Genomic DNA, 17,126 nt, shown 5'->3' on the forward strand with positions numbered 1-17,126 from the left:
CTCAGGCAGGCCAGATATAACATTCCATAAGGATTTTTGGCAAAAGTAGCAGATCTTTAACGTATCCTAATTAGATTTTTGTCTTGGCTTTTCCTTATTGTTTAGAAAGCACTTAAAATCATTGATACATGGAAACTAACTACAGCATATTTTCTTGAACTATTTCACTGTATAGATATGTAAGAACATCTTGTTCAGTCACAAGATTCACCCACCACTTGTGCATACCACTGGTGCAGAAATGCTCCAGTGAAGCCACTAAATTCTGGCAGACCATTTTCCATTTTTGAGTTGATAAATAAACTTTCGTGAGTAAAATACAGATCTTACACACTCCACAGGAGTTGATGAATTCAATGTCTAACAAAAAGACTTCTGTAAAAACCTGCATCAGAACTCAACCAGAACCTGCCTTCTAAATCAGATCCTTTGTCCCCCTCTGTTGTTTGCTCACTGAGTTAATCCTTTGTGGAATTTTTAAAGCCTGCATGGGAACCTGCAAAGGCTTTTAATTTGTAAGATTTTTCTCCCCATCAATTTTATAAAGATTTATGGACTCCAAAAAAAAAAAAAAGGCTAGCCTCGTGAAGTAATTCTCAAAGCGATAAATGAGTAAGACAACTCCTAGGCCTTTTGCCTGAAGTTGGTGGGGAAAAAACTGGTGTGGTGTGATTTTGGAAGGTGGGAATTGAGACCCTTAACTAGAAAACAGCATGCTTCAGATTTTTCGAACAAATTCTCCATTGGCATAAGCCTAAGCATGCAACGTTTTTCAAGCTGAAAGTAGTTCTTTTGTGAAGGACCAGGTCAAGTAAGTCTCCATATTGGCTGGCATAAATATTTACAACCTGGCCTGTGAAGTTGATATGACAGCTCCATAATCATTGCCCTTGATCTACTGTAATTTTAAGGAAATATGAGTAACATATTGCCTACAATTCAGATGCTTTTTGAATACTATAGTGAGGATTTTGTACATAAGTGAGCTACCCAAATCACTCCTTCTGAGCTCTGCCCTGGAGGCTCAAGCATCCCTTTAACCTGGTGACAACTTTCTCTTGGATTTTGCCTTTTTGTGTGGGATGTTTCCCACCACCACATCTCCCCACACAACTTGCTGGTGAAGGGGCTGCCTCCATTGAAGTAGCTGGCCTTGGCATCTGTCTTGTACAAACTTAGTAATAGTTTTCAGTCAGATGCAGCTGCTTACGCCTTACAATATTTTTGTGCAATGCAATGAAAATGTATCTCCAGACAAACTGATTTATAACATGAGTCAACTATCAACTCCATGTGGCTGTTTAGAATACTAGTTTATAATACTGTGCCTTCAAATCAGCCTTGCAAACTCATTCTGAAGACCTGCCAGCCCAGGCACACAATCTTTTCACCATCTCTCCCAGATAATCATAAGAAAAGCCTCATTTTTGTTGGCCAAAAACCTCACCTCTGATACGGGGGGAGGAAGGGTAAACATAATTATGGAAGGCTGCTTTAAATAGACTAGTATCAACATACCAGCAAACTTCTTTAATATGTAAGTTGTTCCTCTGAATAACGTTTAGGGCTTACTACTCTAAGATGGCTTAACAAAAGTATTTTATAAAATGTAAATTAGAGGGCTGTTGCCCTATAGCAAAATTAATATGAATCTCTCCAGTCAATTTGGAAGTTCTGTGACTCTCTTGCAGCAGTCCAAGAACACCTCTCTTGTTGTTGAGGGGTGAAATTTTCAAGAGTGCCTACATGACTTAGGAGCCTTGGACACTTAGAAACCTAGGTTTGATGGACTTAAGGGCCTCAAACGCTTAAGTGCTATTGAAAATTTGACCATAAACCCATTTATTACATTGTTATAACATGGTAAAGTAATGTTAGTGTTTGGTATTAATTATTGAGCCTGTTTGAGGCTACCTGTTAATTACCGTACAATAGGCCATTGAGGGAGTGCTAAAAGTTAATGTTATCACAGATGTATTTGACTTTAGTGGTCCAAATAAGAACTAGAATGTGAAGCGGTGATTCATACCTAGTTCAGTATCATTAGTAAAAAAGAGTGAGAGGATTGATCAAGCTTGATTCCCCCCCTCCCCCAATGGCCTGGAGAGCTAGGGTATAATATAAGCCTTATGGGGAGCAATTTCAATGTGTAGACTTACGAAGCTTAAAGATGGTTAGTAGCTAAGCAGACATGTTTCTGTAACCTGGACAACCTCAGGCTGGAGTGCTGGTTTAGGGCTTGTCTACTTGAGAAACTTTGCCAGTTGTAACAGTAGAATTATACTTTATAGTTATACCAGTATAACTCACTATGTGCTTCCAAAGGAACATAAATGATATGAGTGCATTTTTAAGAGTCTTCATGGTGAGTTATGTTGGTATAATTGTAATGATTTTAAACTCACACCTTAGCTTATACCTTTCTTAGGTAGCTCTTGCTCATCCTCAGGCAGATTAGCTGTTTAACTGAGGTTTTCAGCCTCTGGATCCCCATGTGACACTTCTCCCTCCATTCACCAGTCTCTGACTGTAGTCAGCATACCGACTTCACATTGTTCACCTGTGGGGGAAGGGTTTTAGTCAAAATCCAAGATGGTTTTTATGGAAAAACACAAAAATAGGAAGGTAAAAGAACCCTCAAATGATTCCAAAATGGTGGTGAGCTTTATGTCAGACCATTTTCAGCTAGGTCTTCTTTGTCTCCTTTATCTCCTTGAAAAGGTAAGTGTACTGACAAATCGTACTTTCCCTAAATAAATAAAATCCAGAAGTGGCTTCAATTTTGATTGTGGATTAAGACTTTCTCAGGGCCACAGTTCTACGAGCAAAACTGGGCTCATATGAAGCCCTCATCATCATCATCTCCATAAAGAATGGTAAGTACCTACACCTCTGAAGTCACATCTTTCTTCCAAAGTGGGCTTGGCTTTGGCTCCCCTTCCAAAAGGTAAATCAGGTTGAAGTTAAAAATATGGGTTGGGGGAGGGGTAGGAGTGGGAGTTGAAGAATTCCAATTAGTAGAGTTCATATGTTCTTTTTAAGAAAAAAAAGTACTTTGGAATTACCTAACTCCTAATGCTTTCCATTTTTCATTTGCATTTTTGCACATTAGGGCTCTGTCTGGTCATGTCTCACCCAAAGGTGGTTCCTCTATTTTAGAAGGGTTTGTGACTTTGCATCTATTGTCCAAAAGGTAATTAATGGTCTATTGGTTCCAATGTTCCAGATCTCACAGCAGACCCAAGTCAAAACAACCTGTCCTGTTAGCTCTGAAGCAGGCTCTGGCAAGGTGGTAGAGCATGTGCAACAGTAACCACTGCCATTAGTTCACACTGTGCCCCTCCAAAGGAGTTTATCAGTTAGTTAACAAACAAGGTTGAGATTTATTGGAATGTCACGGCACTTTATCTTGTTATGCATTTTTCTGCATGATATGGATTAGACTGGATTAAGAGGGTTTTAATTTGAAAGTTTGTCGTCTGTCATTTCCTTCAAACGCCAAAGACTGTATACTCTACTTCATTGAAATTAATCTTTCAAAGGAGGAAAAGAATGAAAAAGGCCTTCCCGGTCCAGAAAAATATTCAAAAAATAACTAACCAATTTGAGACTTGTTACATGCTAGCTCCGTTCCCAGAGAGGTCCAAAGCACAGGTATTCTAAACCTGATTTCTTAGATTGGACTTTTGTCCATTAAATGGACCTTCCATTAATCTCCTGTTTAGAAAAAGACTTTAATCCTTTTCTTTTAGGGCTCTGAAATACCTTATGATCAAAAGATGGACACTCAGAGCTGAAAACTTTTTAAAGTTTTACTACCATTGTATGTACACCCTGTGCTTTACAGGCCTGTTGTAAATGGAGGCTTAATTTAAGAGTCTTTGGGTTACATTGCGATCCAGTGATTTTTTTTATTTAGAAATGAATCTTATATTAAATATACAATGGAGGAGATCACCACCAGAGGCACTTTTTTCCCCCACTGTTTCTGAAGGGGCGGGGTGTGTGTGCACATGAGTACACCACCACGCTCCCTCCCTTCAGGAAATGTTGAAAATATAATTACTTACGTTGGTTAATCTAGTTAAATTGAAGAAACATTCCAGTTCTTATTTAGGCTTGAGACCTTCTCTGTACAAATGGGCTTGTATTTTATCATTCTACAGCTTGGCTATCCGATCAAGTGAACTAGAACAGATGATCTCTGAAAAGACTTATTCCAGAGAGCGAACCCACAATTTGAATAATAAAACATCTGGACTCCGCTGTCAAATAATTCATCCAAGAGAATAATTCCTTCCATGTGTTTTATCCTAGGGACTCCTGCAACAGCCTTGTTTGCATCTGCCAAGAATAATTATTTTAAGTGATCGCACAAAGGACCAGCATATGTTTCTCTTGCACTTCCTTTGATCTTTCAAATACTGAGGCCTGTCCTGCTAGTGTAGATATCATGATTCATAGACTTGATCAAAGTCCCCAGAGGTGGAAGCACAAATTAAGTGTGGAGAGGGACAGGGCACCAGAGTTGCTGCTGTCATTCCTGATCAGGTTTAAAAAACCTGCAAATAAAACAAGTCTGCATTCTAAAAATGGGACCATTCCTTTCAATATGCTCATCCTAAAACCAGTTTGCTATAGTGACAACCCATCCTGTGCCCTTCGCCCTTGAAGGGATAGTGTCTGAAAAGTGAGATTGTTTGACATAGAGTGCCACACTGTTCATCACTACATCTCTACAAGGCACCAGCTGTATGTAGAATTAACTGCTTTTAAAACTACTGTAAATTAAAATATAATCAGTGTAGCCAGTCACTCAGGGTGGCATTTAATAAATTTTTATCAATACGGTTACTAATGCAAAGCAAATGTGCTGTAAATGGTTGACATTAACAAGCTGACATTCTAGCTATCCATTTCCAAAAGCAGCAAGCCTTGAATTACACTTTTGGATGAGCTCCTTTGCTATTGAAAGATTATCAATATGATCTACTTTGTCTTTATGTACCTATAAAGCAGCCAAATAATTCAGATGCTTTTGTTTCAGCAAAGGTAAGTGGACTAGACAAGGAATAAGTAGGGAAGCAAGATGGATGTTTTCTACAAATAACAGGTTCCGCTCCATTGTATGGTCATTCTCTCCGATTCTAATGGCAGATTCAGATGAAGTACATTATGCATATGTGGCATTACTTGTCCCATATTAATATTTGATATGTGATAAGAGAAGCAATTTTAAATTAAACTTTGTTAGGATTCCTCAATAGTGGGAAGATGGAACAACTGGGAATTTCATCCCCTCCGTCAACCTGAGATTGGGCTCTTTAAACGAGAATAGACTCTGACAAAAATGAGGGGACCAGAAGTAAGGGGGCCCAAATGTTAAGGAGGACACATTAAGGAGGACCTGTTACAGCCAAAGCCAGGGACTCTAAAGCTGAAGAGTTTTCTAATTAATCTAAGGTAGGAGTTCTTTTGAAATTACTTGTAGGTACTGCAATATTTTCCTGCAGGTGGTACAAAACCAGAAACTTTTGCCCCTCCCCTGCTCACTCCTGATTTCATTTGGGAATCTTGAGACAAATGATGAGCTCTGAGTATTCTAAAGTCACAAGCCTACCATAACGTCAAGAGATGCATGATGGAACAAACTCCATTTCTATAATTACATTTCTACATGGTTTCAGAGCCATAAACTATAATACACATATGCATCTCCTTCAGAATCCTCAACTTAAAAAAAATTTAAATTATATAATCCACACATTGAACCGCTAGCTCGTGTTTTCTTACGCTACTCATCTGGAACTAGTTACAATAGACTACCAGTTTAGTTATTCAAAGATTATCCCACTGGAAAAGATGTGGCATTATTTCTAAAACAATTTCATAATCACTCCCAGATTTCAGAAGTCTGACTTCTGAAAAATGATGGCTCAGACATTCTTGGGGTTGTTCGTGATCCCATTTAAGTTAGATCCAGGTAACAGTTGAGGAAGTCAGACTTCCTTAGACTTTTTTTTTAATACAGACTCTTATGGCTCTGTATCTCCTAAAAGATCTTATTGTTCACTACATAAGAGCTTGCATCTAATGTGCTTGTAGTAAAGAAGGAATTCCCTCTTCACTTTCATTCAAAGATCATTCCATAGGATCATAGCCTCTTGAGTGGAACGCTAATTTGCTTCATTAGCAGCCCATGTGGATTGGCACCATGGAAAGTTCTCTCCATGGAAAATCTAAATAGAGTTAGATGTTGGGAATCAACCAGTGCAGTGCTTTAGCTGCAGGGTTTCTTCAGTGTTGTAATTCTTGGGAGACAATTACAGCATTTATTCAGAGTGCATTAATTCCAGGGATTGGTTTGGCATGACTTCAGAGCTCAGCTATCTGGAACCAAGTTAGTACAGAAATGGAAAATTAATGCTTATCTATAAACGAGGGGTCTGTATATTGATCTGTCTGGAAGCCCCAGTCCCTTGTGGAATTCACTGCTGCAGGATAACAATGTGGCCAAGAACTTAAGAGGAGTCAAAAAAGAATTGAACATTAGCCACATAAATAGTAAGAACCTCTTTTTAAATGTTTGGAAGTGAGAGAAGCCCTATTGTATCAGGGCATAAAACTGCCTTCACTGAGGGGAGTATGAAGAAAATTCTTTGGAGTGGGGAGGCAGATTATTCCATAATTGTCAACTTCAGGATATTTTGCATCTTCCACTGAAGCATCTAGTACTGGCACCTGCTAAAGAGTAGATGGCTCACTAGTCTGCTCCACCATGGTAATTCCTATTTTCTGAATGGGTGGCTTGGAGGTTGCTGGGGGAGGCACCAAGAGAGGTTGTGCTAAGCAGCAGCAGCAGGTGAAAGAAAGCAGGAGGAGGAGGAGTCCTCACATTGGGGTTGAGAAAGCTGCTGCTACCATCTTATAGGGAGAAGACAGATGACTGGAGAAGTTTCTGCTGGTAAGAGGACCCTGTATCCTGGGATGGGGGGAGAACTGACTGATGTATTTGTGTGAGATACTAATGGGGAAATTGTATAGCAGGGCACCCAGTTGGTATGCTACACAGGTGTTAGGAAAATGGTACATACATACACTTGAAGGTTGGTCTGTATGGCAATGTGTGTGATGTAGCAGCACAGTAGGGAGTTTGTGGAGATAGGTGTGGACAAAGGAGCAGCAAGAGAAATGCTAAGCTAATAAGAGGAGAGAGCATGGAAGAGGAAGGAGAGTGAATTAAAGGAACAAAACAGGAAACAAATGATTGGGGAAAGACTTATTAAACATAGTAAAATGAATTGAGGACAGACTGAAAAATGAGTGGGAAGGGAGAAACACCATGACTCACAGCAGATGGGAAAGCAAAGGAAGATAAAGAATGGAAAAGGAAAGGGACGTTCCAAAGCAAGGGAGACAGTGTGTGCGTTTTATTTAATACAAAGTTTAATGGTGAAACATTACAAAAAGCTCTTTACTCCCCTCAGATTCCCAGAAGTATGGGCAATATTGGATGGGCCAGAGTTCTGGAAATATTCACATAAACCCTGCACTCCTTTACTATGTTTTTGGTAAACTGAAGGGGAAATGTCTTCTTTAGGCAGTTTAAAATGTCTTGCTTGAGCCTGCCAGCTGAAGGAAGTGAGGACTGCCAGCTTCTGAAGGAGGCCTGGTGGGGCCAGTTGAGTGATTTGAGCTTGGGAGCCTTTGGAAGGGGGACTGATCAGAGGGAAGAATGCATGTAGAGGAGAAGTTGGTATGCGCATATATTCAGGGGTATCTGAAAATACATGACACCTTTTTTTTTTAATTGACTAGATTTCCAGTTGACTATTCTCTTCCAATCAACAATTACTTACAAGGGACAATCTGCCATCATTGTTGCTGGAGTGTTTTTAAAATGATAAAAGGTGCTAGTTTAAGCATAATCATTTAAGGAAAATGCATCACTTGGTCATCCCTGAGAAAGTAAATTATTTGGATCAATTATTTTTTAAGCAGCATATCTTGGTGTTCACTGTACTAGAGCTAATCCCAGCATGCTTGGAGGAGTTTTCAGGGACAGTTTTCTGCTGACCTTTAGGGTCAATCCACAGCCATGTCTGGAGAACTGTTAACCACTTTAGACAAACATTTTGCAAATGTCTTTGTTTCTAATAAAGTCTATCAATGTAACCTATGCAAGCTGCACTGTACAAAACAATTTCAATGCAAGATTTTTCTACTACTCAAAGCAATGCATGATGGGAACATCCAGCTTTTGTGATAGTGCTGAGAAACAGAAAAACAGTTGATTTTGATAGCAGGGCCTCTGTATGCAAGTTCAGTAACTTTTGACAGCTGCTCCAATGTCCTTTTCACTAATGCTGTTGAGTGGGATGATTACATGTCATCAATTCCTTTATGCTATTTCCATCTTGTGTTCACCCAGCTTAGTGTGTAGCAGCTACTTGCATTGAAGGCTTCCTTTTTCAGAAACATCTGTGGTTTGGATAAGTCTTTGTAAGTGTGAAAAAGCCTGAAGTCCTTCAGTTCTAGTTCTTTGAGAAGACTGTACCAGTATCGGACCACCATGCTGTCATTGCCACTGACCTCAAATCCGGGCCAATGAATGTGGACTTCAAAGACCAATTGTCCTATCTGTTCAACAATGTCTTCCAGAATCAGATTTTCCAAAATCTTCCACTCAGCACTTTCCATATCTGCCTTGAGCACATCAATCTGTAACAAAAAGCTAATTACTTTATGAAAAAGACAGATTTCGCAATTGCTGATAAATTGAAAAGCTTGGCACTTTGGATGGTTAATTCAATTTTACTTAATTGCTCTTGTGTGCTGTTTTTATTTAGACATCCCAGAACCTCCTGGGGATAACTGAACCAGTTTTTTGAAGTTTCACAATTGCTTGTTCATAACTCCCCCCAACACCACCTGTGCGTGCATACGCACACACACCCCACCCTCAATTCCCTGTTTTAAAGGCTTTGTAGTCTGGGGCTTCTAATGAGGGTACTGATGTGGTCCTTAAACCACTATATTTTACTCCTTTACAAATCCTGTGAGTATCTCAAAGTTAGAGGGGTGAGAAACACACACTGAGATGAAAAGATACTCTAATCATACTTTTCTTTAGCCTTTGCTGTGCCTTGGTTTAAGGAAGTGCTACTTGTCCATTACTTTCTTTAGCATTACAAAATCCAGTGAGCCATTGTAACAGAAGTGATGAAAAGTTGTTTGTTTATACAGCAATAGCACCGGGGGGGCCAAACAGGAATACTGTGTTAGGGCTATATATGCACAAAGTTAAAAGGTGGTTCCTGCCCCAAAGACCTTCCACTCGTAAGTATATGAGAAGACAACAGCTGCATACCCTCTGCTGCCCTTGTCTATTTGTAACAGTGAAATTGGTTATTGGTCTTTTTATGGGACTGTTTCCCAAACCTAAAAACGATCACGGATAATCTATGCAACATTGTTGTAGAGACAAGGTGAGTGAGGCAATATCCTTTATTGGACCAACTTCTGCTGGCGAGAGAGACAAGTTTTCCAGCTTACACCAAGTGCCTGTTATTCAGAGTGCCTTTCCAAACCCCTCATTGCAACACACGTTTGCTTTCCTCTGGGATTTAGGGCCATTCACATATTTAGAATTCAATGAGCTATGCTGTGTTGGGCAGAAAGAGCTTTCTTTCTGTGGCAGAACTGATGGTCTGCTCAAGAGAGGCCCCAGCCTAGAATAGGAGGGAGTCAGGTCAGGAGTGAGCCACGCTGTCAAAACGGTGTGAGGGAGTACTTATAGCTGTTGCTGTGTCTTGGCTGAAGCCAAGGAAGCCTTCAATAAAGTATTCAACAGCTGTTTGTCCCTATCTTTCATAAGCACTAAATTCACTCACAAATATAAATAAAGTCTGGAGAGCAGTGCCAAGGTTGTAAATAACTTGGCCTTCAGTGTCTAAAAGAGAATGGGCGTGTGTGCAAACTGAGGGAAAGGAAATGCTGCTTTATGTACTGGACTTTTGATTGCTGCTTCGCCTCATCTTTTCACTTACCAAAGGCTATCAGACAATGGGCTCTGCTGAATGAGGCCAAAAATATATGGCTTGACAAAAAGAAACTGGGACAGAAAGTATCCAGGGGCTCCCAAATCATTTCAAGTACAATACCTTGATGTTACCACCTTAAATACTGGATTTTTCAAGTGCTTTTTCCTATATATTCCACATATTAATGGGGACGATTGAGTTAAAGCAAACTAATATATTTGGAACTTGACAACTCAATATTCATCAGAATCATCAGTATAAAGGATAGGAATGAAAGTGAGGTCATGCATTGTAGAAGTTGACTACAATTAATCCTCTAATCTCTTATGCTGCTACTATTACTTGCTCCATTATGGCAGGAATTTTGTCTTCATCCTAAAGACTGTTCCCATGTGCCTGAATGTACAATATGCTTACAGATTACAGCAGGTTACATTGCTGAAACAAACCCTTGAGACCTATCAACACCACAAAAGTCAAACCTCTCTTCAGTGCATGACAGAGTAGGTATAGTCTCTCTGAAGATGATGCTGTCTGGATTTTTATTGAAATGTATTAATTACTAGTATATGTTTACTGTAGGCTTCCTAGCATCACCAAAAGCATCTAAATTGCTTTTCAGGAGTAACTTTAAAAGCTTTTCATTTTGTGTAAAGGAGGCTTTGAGTAGTTTTTTTTTTAAGTTTTGTCAGAAGTTAAATGTCTTTACTAAAAAGACAGTTGTGGACTAAAACGACAGTTGTGGATTTGTCTATCCAAAAAAAGTTTTGGCTAAGGAAGAAAAAGAGGTTACTTACTGTAAAAGATGGTTCTTTAAGATGTGTGGTCCCTATCTGGATTCCATATGTGGTGCACATGCTGGAAGTGTTTGAAGTAGTCTCCGTCGACCCGTGTATGCATTATGCATGGTCCATGTGGTGTGTCCAAGGTCTTATGAGACTGCATGGGTCAATGCCCCCTCAGTTCCCTCTTACTAACAGACACCATGCCCGCAGCAGAGGGGATGGGGGTGGGATTGGAATCCAAATAGGGAACCACACATCTCAAAGAACCGTCGGTTACAATAAGTAACCTCCCTTTCTTCTTTGAGTGCTGGTCCTTCTGCGGATTCCATATGTGGGTAGAGTAACAAGCAGTAATCAGTGTGGAGGTGGGCTTGAGGGCTCAGTAGAGGTTAGAGTTTACAGGACTGCACGGCCAACTGCTGCATCTGCTGCTGCTGAGTTGGCTATGGTGTAATGAATGGTAACATGTGGATAGAGGATCACATTGCTGCTTTACAAATGTCTTGCCATGGGACATCTGCGAGGAGGGCAGACGTGGTGGCTTGTGGTCTTGTGGAGTGAGCAATGATGCCACGTGGCGGAGAGACTCAGGATAGGGAGTAACACTCTGTGATGCAGTGGGAGATCCATTTGGAGAGGTGCTGGGAAGAGAGGGCACAGCCTCGATGATGTTCCGCTATTGTGAGAAAGCATCTGGGTGAGCCTCAGAAAGAGTAGGTGCTTTGGAGATAAAAGGCCAGCACACAATAGACATCGAAAAAGTGGCCAGGGGATCAAAGGGTGGTTTAGTGAGGGCTGAAAGGATGAGGTTGAGGTTCTAAGGGGCAGGTGGGGAGGGTAGGTTTCCTAACCAAAAGGAAGGTGTTAAGGAGACCACAGAGGAATCAAGCAGTGATTGGATGGCAAAAGGCAGAGAAGCCGTCTACAAGTGGAAGGAAGGCACTGACTGCCACCAGGTGGACTCAAATGGAGGAGTGGGCAAGGCCTGAGAAGCGAAGATTAAGTAGATAGTCCAGGATGGCTGTTATGGTTACAGCGTCTATGGAGTGATGGTTGTTGGATGCCCATTCTGAAAAGCATCTCCATTTGGCTTGGTAGCATGCCCTGGTAGCTGGGCATCAGCTATGTGTGAGTATGTCTTGCACCAGCGTGAAGCAAGCATTATCTATCTATAAGCCCCATCCAAATATCAGGCCATGAAATGCAGAGGGTGCAGGTTGAGGTGGCGGATTTGGCCCTGTTGTTTTGTAAAGAGGTTCATGAGAGGAGAAAGACAGATTGGAGGGCCAGTTGAAAAGTGAAGAAGATCTGTAAATCCATATTGGCATGGCCAGAAAGGGGGTATGAGTACGAGGTCTGCTCGGTCTTGCCTCTGGAGTACTTGTGGGAGAAGTGGAATGGGCAGGAAGATGTAACATAGTCCCGGTGTGCATGGGAGGAGAAAAGCATCCCTTTGTGAGCCTTCCCCAAGGACAGCTCTGTAACAGAAGAGGGGAAGCATGTGGTTGGTGGCTGTTGCGAACAGGTCCCATCATTGTGAGCCCCACTGATGGAAGATGGAGCAAAGAGTGGGGTCATGGAGCTCCCACTTGTGGTTGCAATGAAAGAAATGACAGAGTGTCTGCCAAGATGTCTGTACCTGGTAAGTGGGTTGCATGCAGTATGACGTCATATCATAGGCACTAGTTCCACACTCTGATTGCCTCCTGGCAAAGGGTTGATGATCTGGCTCCGCCTTGTTTGTTTATGTATACAACCACTGTCATGTTGTCCGAGAGATGTTGTACATGTTTGGAGTGGATGAGAGGGAGAAGCACTTGACAGGCATGCTTGACCGCTCGTAGTTCTAGGATGTTGATGTGCATCCTTGCTTCTCTGGGAGACTATTGGCCTTGGGCAGTGTGGCCCTGTATGTGGGCACCCCAGCCTATAATTGAAGCATCCATGGTAAAGGTGGTGTGAGACATAGGGAGATTGAAGGGGGTGCTTTCCATGATCTTGGATGGGCCACACCTTCATGAGAGGGAAGCTGCCACTGAGGGATGGAAGGAGGACCCATTTGTTGGGGTGGTCCTTCTGTGGGTCAAGCGGAGCCACGGTTGCAGGCACATCATGTGAAAGCGGGCATAAGGCGTGATGGAGGTGCATGCCATCATGTGTCCCTGGTGTGAAAAGCAGTGACAGAGGGATGCGTGGGGACAGCCTTGCAGCCTTGTATGAGGGAGGTGAGAGGGCAAAGCAGTCCATTGGAAGGATGGCCCTTCCTGCACAGGAGTCCAAATGTGCTCCTATAAAGATGAACACTCTAGTTGGTACAAGGGTGGACTTTTCTTCATTGATGCAGATGTCCAGACTGTTTAGGAGGTCATGCAGCATATGGATAGTGATGAGGAGGCGGTCGCAGGATGACGCCAATAGGAACCAGTTGTCCAGGTATGAAAACGGAGTGGCCCAGGCGTGTCATATATACCGCAACCATGGCGAAGACCCTGATAGTGGCATGGGACCCATTCTATGGCACCCTTTTTGAAGAGGGTGCATGTTTCCTTCTGTAGGCGGTCTATTTGAGCTGGGTCTGCAAGACTATTCAGGAGAGGATGGCGAGGGGGGAAGGCAAGAAACTCTGAGGTATTCCTGGTGTATGACGTCTAGTACCCATCGATCAGTGGTAATCTTGCTCCAATTGTGAGCGAAGAGAGCAAGATGGCCCCCAAAAACAATTGGGGAAACCAGGGTAGGGGTGGGACAGGGTTTGCAGTTCTCTACGGAGCATTAAAAGGGTTGTTTTGAGGGTGGCTGATGGAAGGTGGAGGCAACAGAGGTGGAGGCAACAAAATCTGGGTCGTTGAGAACACTGGCAGCAGCGGGATTCTTCTTGTTGACGTGGAGGGTAAGGTTGATAGATGGGCCGGGTGGGATATCAGGGTCAGAAAGACAGATGGTTCTGGTAACAGGCAGGGATCAGAGTATATAGGTCCAATGACTGGAGTGTGGCCCAAGAGTCTTTGAGTGAATGCAAACAATTTTTGGTTGTCAAAAGGGAGGTCCTCTAAAGTGGCTTGGACCTCCTTAGGGAAACCAGATGTTTGTATCCAGGAGTCCCTTCGAAGCATCTCCACAAAGGCTAGGGAGCGTGCTGTTGTGTCTGCGGCATCAACTGCTGCTTGGAGGGAGACCTTAGCCACTAGCTTGTCCTCTTCAATGAGGGACTTGAATTCTATTTGTTTGTTCTCCAGAAGGGAGGCTTGGAATTCCACCAGTTTCGAGTATGACCTAAAGTAATTCTTTGCCAGTATGGCTTGGTAGTTGGCAATGCGGAATTACAGGCCTGCTGAAGAGTAAACCTTTTGCCCAATCAGGTCAAGCTTCTTGGCTATTCAATCTGGAGGAGTGGTGGTGTTATCTGGCACGTTGCATTGCCACTTGCACCACTAGTGAGTTGAGTGGTGGGTGCATGAAAAGAAAGTTGGTGCCCTTGTCTGGAACAAAGTAGTGCCTCTCTGCATGCTTAGATGTTGGGGTGCAGGATCCCAGGGCATGCCAGATCACTTGGGCTGGTTGAAGGAGTGTGTTATCGACTGGAAGCACAATGCATAAGGGATCCGCTGGCTGTAGGATGTCCGGGAACTTGTCCTGGGGGGTCTTTTACATCCTCTGCTGACTGGTTGAGGGTCGTTTCCATATGGCGCAGCAGGTCCTGATACTGACCGTGATTGTCTGGTGGGAAAAGTGAGAGAGGGATGAGCACCTCATCTGGGGATGATGATGTTCCGGTTGGGATCAGTGATACCGACAGTGCTGGGGCATAATAGTGCCATGTGGGTTCCTCATAAGCTAAGAGAATGGCAGTGTACTCTGATGAAGGTCTGTGATGGGGAGGTGGCGGTGCTCTGTGGCCATGATGGGATCCCAACGATGCCAATAGGACCAAGCATACTGGTCCATTAGTGCCTGTGGGCCATGCGGGTATCGGAACCACTACTCCGCTGGTGGTTCATACGTAGGCTATGTGAGCATGCAGGTGAGAAAGCTGGGCCCGGTTCCGAGGACCAATCTCAATCTGATTGCTGTTTCAGAGAGGGCGGTGCCGTTGGAGCGGGTGGAGCCAGTGGTGCAGGTATGGTCTGTGATGACTCTTCAGGCCATCTGGTAGATGGTCGATATAGCAGCAGTGGTTTGTCCACCGGAAATGGAGGCTGAATGATACCGGGTGATCCATGCTGTGGCGGGGAGCCCTCAAGAGGCAGAAGCAGTTCTGCTGTGGGCATCGGGCAATATTTGGCCAGGTGTGCATGGTACCAGGAATGTGCTCGGTAATGGGGATAATAAGCCAGATAGATCAGGTGGCGTGGATGGAGCCAAAGATTCGAGTGGTGCACTGGTGGTTGAGGTGGCAGAGGACTCTGGTCTGTCATGATGTTTGGTCTTCCACTCCACTTTAGATTTCTTCAGAGCAGCTGCTGCTATGTTGGCGTACGACTTCTCACCCGGCTTGTTTTGGCTCAGGGAGGTAACACTATGCTTGGAGGCAGTTCCTCTTGGGGAATCTGCCCTTGTGCCCATGGCTGTGCTTCTTATGAACATGATGGGTTTAATCAGTGCCGTCGGTACTGCCGGCATCACCCTAGCAGGGGACGCACTCACTATCGTTGCGGCTGTGCCTTGTGGAGGATCCATTGGTGCCACCTCAGAGTGTGCACGTGGATGCATTGCTGCCTCCATGAGGTGTTTACGTAGTCTACGTTCTCTAGCCTCATGAGTTCGCGATGGGAAGGATCGGCAGATGGAGCACCAGGAAACAGCGCGGGTCTCACCAAAACAGTAAAAACAGCATTGGTGCTCATTGTTTACTGAGGAAGGATCGCTGGTATGAAGCACGGTTTTTAAACCCGGCATTGGCTGTAACAGGGGCAGGATTTCACCCATAAGGACTTGAAACAAAAAGCACCCAGGCAATTAAGCATGACACTTTACTTCTTTTTTCTTACCTGTTACATATCCCATGCAATTGTTTGTTTCAGTTTTTAAACTAGGTGGTTCAGTCAGTTTTAAAATGAGTGATGCCAGCACCCCAGTGCTAATAAGCTTACAATAAGTCAGTAAGTGCATGTGATGGAGAAAAATACTTTAGCAGGGAACTACATTTGTTTCATGCCCTCAAGGTTGTTATAAACAGGGAGTTAAGTTCTGAAAAACATTTTCTAGTATTGTTTTCAGACTAACTTTGTCGTTTCATCTCCTATTTTTGCCTAGATATTGCAGCTCATGAGGCATGACCATGCTACTGCAATGCTTGCTATTGGGGAAAATGAGACTGAAATGTTATGTTTCCTACGTGTATGCATTTTCCTATTTGTGGGCGTAATGTCAGTCAGATAATATTGTCTTATTTTTGGTGATTTAATATTTTATATAAATTTCTAATCTACAAACAAATACACACTCCTACAAAGGGTTATGACAGAACAAAAGAAGTACAGCCTCTCTGTGCATATGGTGCAAGCTGCCCAACCATTTGGGGAGTGCTTGGGTTCTTTGACTGTAGTAGATGGAATCCTGCTTTTTACATGTGTTCTGTTCTGACCCATTCAGTACTCTCAAGCCATGTCCAGTTGGTCCAGGTACTTGGAGGGGAGACCTCCAAGGAGCACTGAGGTGCTGTAAGGAATTTGTGTTTGTGATTCATTTGGGCAAGCGGATTGGAGACAGCTGAATGATGCTCTGAATAACTGGATTCTATCCCTGCCTCTGACAGAGTTCCTATATGATGCTAGGCAGGATACTTACACCAAACTTTCCACAGGTGGTCACTAATTGTGTAATCCTCATTTTCAAGGTGCTTGACTTGAGGCCCTGGGATCTGATTTGCAGAAGTGCTGAGCACTCCCAGCTGCAGCTAAGGGGAGTGGGAACTGTGTGCTTTGAACACATGAAGTACTAGATAATGTTACTTATGAAATATGAGGTCCTTGGTGACTCAGATTTGACACCCAAAATTAGTGGATACTTTTGACCTTAATTTCTGTTTCCTACTTGTAAAATTGGAATGATAATACCCCCTCACCTCACAACAGTGTTGTGAAAATAAATTAATAAAATGTTTGTGAAGCACTCAGATACTACAGTGCCAAGTGCCATAGAAAAGCCCATCAGGAAACTAATAATTATGTCTCCAGAGCAGAGTTTGAATTTTGTGCAGTAAATAAAGCCTATGGCCACACACTGAACAATGAGAAAACAAAATATTGAATAGCTGCTTATTAAGTGAGTATTGTCCATCCTGTGCTCTGAATGAGAC

At 42.8% G+C, this 17,126-nt stretch overlaps 1 protein-coding gene across 4 annotated transcripts in view; it reads right to left on the minus strand.

The window, feature by feature from the left end:
• Nucleotides 1-2,349: 2,349 nt before the first annotated feature.
• The window catches only part of METTL24 (methyltransferase like 24), a 74,404-nt gene continuing 59,627 nt past the window's right edge, over nt 2,350-17,126 (minus strand). For 3 of the 4 annotated variants that reach the window (XM_067546589.1, XM_067546591.1, XM_067546592.1), the window contains one exon: nt 7,117-8,721. In XM_067546589.1, the coding sequence (XP_067402690.1) occupies nt 8,407-8,721 (315 nt within the window). In that variant the 3' untranslated portion in view covers nt 7,117-8,406. Of the gene's footprint in view, nt 2,561-7,116; nt 8,722-17,126 lie in introns of those variants that run through there. The other variant, XM_067546590.1, reaches the window with a different exon arrangement.

Source organism: Emydura macquarii, unplaced genomic scaffold (assembly GCF_026122565.2).
Source record: "Emydura macquarii macquarii isolate MOO-44397 ecotype Brisbane River unplaced genomic scaffold, CSIRO-AGI_Emac_v2 contig_1146, whole genome shotgun sequence".
NCBI classification, from domain to species: domain Eukaryota; kingdom Metazoa; phylum Chordata; order Testudines; family Chelidae; genus Emydura; species Emydura macquarii.